General features: G+C 42.7%; 1 protein-coding gene across 1 annotated transcript; it reads right to left on the bottom strand.

The window, feature by feature from the left end:
• Positions 1-2,893: 2,893 nt before the first annotated feature.
• Positions 2,894-3,771, bottom strand: LOC139438572 (sex-determining region Y protein-like). Its single transcript, XM_071213671.1, has 2 exons — positions 3,148-3,771; positions 2,894-2,974 (listed from the first exon to the last, which is right to left on the bottom strand). The coding sequence occupies exons 1-2, from the start codon at positions 3,769-3,771 to the stop codon at positions 2,894-2,896; spliced, it is 705 nt and encodes a 234-aa protein (XP_071069772.1).
• Positions 3,772-4,627: the final 856 nt, after the last annotated feature.

Below are 4,627 nucleotides of genomic sequence, written 5' to 3'. Positions count from 1 at the left end.
TAAATTGGGCCCACTTCCTTAACATACATGAATCAATACTAAACTTTGCCATTCTTTTATAAAACACGTCCATGCTTTCCAGTCTGCCTTTTATAAAACACGTCCATGCTTTCCAGTCTGCCTTGTATTTCCACATAGAAAATGACTACACTCTGGAAGCGGCTTTGTGCTTAACATCCCAACATCCCAAAACATTTAAATTACTTAAACTGGGATCGTCTTTGAGGAATTCTCTCATTTCTCTTTAACAAGCAGGTAGGACAGCTACAAGCCAGGTGCCTAGGCCAACCTCCCATCTTTCTCCGCGAGGTAGAGCGGCTCTCCGTCTTGCTGTTTACATTTCAAAGACCTGGCTGAAGGTCATTAAGAAACACATTCCTGGGTTGTGAGGCTGTTTTAGCGGTTAAAAGGATTTACGTACGACGCACGGACAGAGACCGAATTTACGAGTTTTCTAAGGGAAATCCTCAAAGAAAACGGCGCGAGGTGGGGTGTCACGTGCCTGCTGGCAAAAGGAAAAACTCAATTTTATACTTATTTGGTCTTACTGAACATCTTTCCGAAAATTTACCCGGCTAATGGAAAAGAACACCTTTAAATGCCACCAAACGTCACTCTACGGAACTACTCCTTTTCTTTTTGCAAAATATCCCTGCGATTCTGTTTATCTCCCTGACTTATTTTACCAATTTTGCATCGTCTCAATCGAAATAACCAAGAGAATCTTCTTCTGGACAATGGAAAACAACATGAGCATTTTAAACAACAACGATCTTTTTTTTTTTTTTTTTTTTTTAGAAAACTGATAATATCCTAGAAAATTCTAAAGACTTGTACTAGTACATTAGGTATGGGTTCGTAACTATCGTAATTATTATCACTACAAACCCTTACGCTTTGGTTTAAATGTAAGAGACTAGCAATTCCAAATTTTGTTGCGCATGTAGAACAACAGTGGGCACTCTCATACGTTTGCTGCTGGGACTATGAAACGATTCAAAAACTCGAGGAAACGTTTAGGAATTTAAAAATTTTAAAAATCAGTAATGAATATCTCCCTTACTCTGTCACTAAGGTCGTTTCTACATGGAGCAATTGTTTTCATGCTAATAAAAACGAATATTTAGTAAATTCCTTTAACGCCAATGTCTGTGAAGTACTTTGCATACCTTGACTCAAGTCTTACACACCTTCACTCCTTTAACCCTCACAACGTCCCAGGGAAGCAGGCATTATCATCGTCGCCTTTTCTTCACCTTCAGTGTTAATCATTATCACCACCAGTAGTGAAAACAAGTAGTAAAAACAAGGTGAGGAAACTGAGGTCTGAGCAGATGAAGTAAATTGTTCCAGGCGGGGACTAGGAAATGGCCGAGAAGGGAGTCAAATCTGACAGTTGGCTTTCAGAGTCTGTGCTCCTAATGTAGTCCCCGGGGTCCTTTAAATACTTTTTAGGTGTTGCCTTTTAAAACATGGCAAGTGGAAGCCAAAAAGCAAACTTGATGATAACAGTCCAGATTTTCATTTAAAATCACAGATAAACAAGAACACTTGCAATGAGTATTGTTTAAAATTATCTTGGGAGGCCAACATACAAATACCAAAAGACCAGTCATCTGCCTGGAAACGGCAAAAGACTCCACAACAACAAAACTTACAACGAGAAAAGGTTAAGACAATTACCTAATGGAAAAAGACAAACAGACCATGCATCGTTACTACTGAAACTTATACACGAGCAGCAATTCCTCTCATAGATTTGTACTCTGCAGAAATGCTCGTAAATGTTATGCCATTCACATGCCTAAAAATGTTCCAAGAGCCGCGGTCATTGTAATAGCCCAAACTATTAACGTGTCTATCCAAGTCCCGAGCAAAAGTCGAACAGAATCCACACAGCAATTTGAAGGCAGGCGGGGGTGGGGATGGGTGGAGGTGGGGGGTGGGGGGGGGGAGGCTCAATGTGTAGAGATCATGTTAAACAAAAGAAGTTATTTCTGCGTGAGGGGGAAGGGTGTTTTTAAGAATTACTGGCTATTTTAGGCAGTTCTTTAAAAGGTATTACAATGAAGGGTTCTCATTTGGCATAAATGTCAGATTAGGTAATTTTACTTCGGGAATAAAGTAGTCTTCGAATTTAACTCCTTCATTACCCAGAGCTTTCTTTCAAATACGTAATCCGTTTTTTCAATATACCATGTTAGAGCAGGAGTTTTAATGCTGGAGCCATTGTTTTTAAAAGTCTCGAAATGCATGTGGTGGAAAGTTGATTTACCGAAGTTTTTGTGTGTCGCTGTGACAACCACTTTATTTTTACTTCCCAACGTAATGCTTCCGGGGGTAAACTGACATTTGTGCGTTAACTTGGACGCAAGCTTAAAGTTTAAAATTTTTTTTTCATTAATATTCCATAAAATTAATCGGGTGAGGTGGTGGTGGTTTGTTTCCGTTGGTGACCGAGTAGTGCCGCCTCTCAACGTTCTATTTTGTATTTTAGAAATTCAGCAACAACGGAGGCAATTTTCCCGCCAAGGTAAAAGCATGACTGTGATACCGGTGTATAAATGAACACGAGTTAAAGATTTTGTTTTACCGGATGGCTGTTATAATCCGTTCATAGGAAACGTCAAAGAGCACAGATTTACATGGAGCAAAGAAACGGAATTGAATTGAAATTGAATTGCCAAAGGAGGTAAAACTCATTTTTCGAAAGCGGGAAGGCGAGCCCAGGAAAACAGTCAGGCAAAACACATCCATCAGTTACCTGCAATTTACAGGGAGGCTCAGAGGCTAAAGGGCAGGGCTAGAGTGAGCGTGGGTTCGGAGATACACGGTTTTCCGAGAACGCGCAACATTTTTTTCTGCAGCATAGTTTTGAAGGCGTTCTCCATCCTCACTGCCCTTTGGAGCTACAGGCCTTCCCGTATTCGCGGAAAAGAGCAGCGCAGTTTTTTATCAAGTAGTACCGTATTCTCTGCGAAAAAGCGTAAACATCTGTCGGATCACTTCCCAGTGAATTACACGTTACACACTTTATAGTAAAATTAAAGGTAAAAATGAAATTGCAGCACAGCTGAGATGTATGCGGACTTAGCGCGACTAAGGAAATCAACACGGAAAATGAGCGAGAGGAAGTTGCGGCGGTACGTCACGATAAAAGGGAGAACCGGCGCGGGTCCGCAGAAGCAGTGTTACGGGATTGTCATACCGCCTTGGGCAGTTGCTGTGGCTCTCCTGTTGCCGCAGGGAGCAGGCTGTGCTCGTGGGCTGTGTGCAGCTTGGTTGGTCCTCGAGTCCTAAACGTGTGGCTTTGACCCAGCTGTCACTGCATGGGAAGGTGTATGACCTCTGATCCACGTGCACCGGGCTGCACACTGTTGAAGAGCACCCTGCCGGCAACTTCACCTTTCGACGAGGTCGGTACTTATAGTGCGGGTATTTCTCTCTGTGCATGGCCTGTAGCCTGTGTGCCTCCTCGAAGAACGGCCATTTTTCGGCATCTGAAAGCAGTTTCCACTGGTATCCCAGCCGCTTACTGATCTCCGAGTTGTGCATTTTCGGATTCTCTAGAGCCATCTTGCGCCTCTGATCCCGAGACCACACTATGAAGGCGTTCATAGGTCGCTTGACCCGGTCTCTGTTGCTCTCTCGACCACACTGATAATTTGAGGACGGATTGTCAGTCCCAAGTAGCGCAGAGTTTTCCGCGAGGGTCAGCACATTTTGTTCTTGTACGGCTGGACTATAGCCACTCTCCAATACGCTGAACATAGCGGAAACAGTGGGTTCACCCGTAAAAAGGCGAGGGGGGACTGACGGTGGGAGGCGGAGAAGGAAGAAAGATTCGAGGGTGTAAGAGTTCGGAAAATTATTTTACCATTCCAAAGTTATTCTGCCAGAAATACTTTTATTACGGTAACTCGGTCATTAAATATTCATTTCCCCGCCCCTAACCGTTCCTGTCCAACCCCGCCCCCGGCCTACTGCCGTGCTCCCAAGCAGCCTACGGGTTCTCACCGACACATCCTAAAGTAATAATGCTCTGCTTCCAGCCCGCCACGCAGAGGACCTTGCACGTCTCCTTAAACTGACCACAAAATTCGTCACAAATCAAGTTACTTTTTATCCCTTTAATCCAAGGAAGAAGTACAGTAAAGACGGTTTCTGTCACATTTGTCAATATATGGGCATTTCATCTTTAAAAACCAAGCTTAAGCGTACCTCATTCTGTTAACCATTCACGCACGCACATCACAAAAGTGCACGCTGAGTTTATAGTAATCAGTCTTCCATTACTGCTCATTCCGGGTTAAATAACTGAGAATTCTGTACTGATTTTCCACCGAGGAAATGATCGAGAATACTGTTCTGTTATCTATGCTAACTACGAAATTCTTAAAAATATTTTTTGTGGTGATGAATGCACAACACTGGGAATATGCTAAAAGCCGTCGACTGTACGCTTTAGATGGATTGTACGGTATGTGGGTTAATCCCAATAATCATGACAGAAGAAATAGAGTCCTACTGAAAAATTTTAGGATGATCTAAAACTTATTGTAATGGTTATCTAATTCCCTTTGGGACTTTGGAGTCCAATGCCCTCTTCAGGTGTTTTTGGTTTGTT

Source organism: Dasypus novemcinctus (assembly GCF_030445035.2).
Source record: "Dasypus novemcinctus isolate mDasNov1 chromosome Y unlocalized genomic scaffold, mDasNov1.1.hap2 SUPER_Y_unloc_1, whole genome shotgun sequence".
NCBI lineage: Eukaryota > Metazoa > Chordata > Mammalia > Cingulata > Dasypodidae > Dasypus > Dasypus novemcinctus.
Note: the sequence above shows the minus strand (reverse complement) of the source record. Positions and strands in the feature narration are given on the sequence as shown.

What these genes read in the sequence shown, in the direction of transcription:
- LOC139438572 (XM_071213671.1), bottom strand. Translation starts at nt 3,771, where the DNA reads ATGTTCAGCGTATTGGAGAGTGGCTATAGTCCAGCCGTACAAGAACAA. An exon ending in GTTCTCCCTTTTATCGTGAC is followed by an intron (nt 2,975 to 3,147) that starts GTACCGCCGCAA and finishes GCTTTTTCGCAG; the next exon opens with AGAATACGGTACTACTTGAT.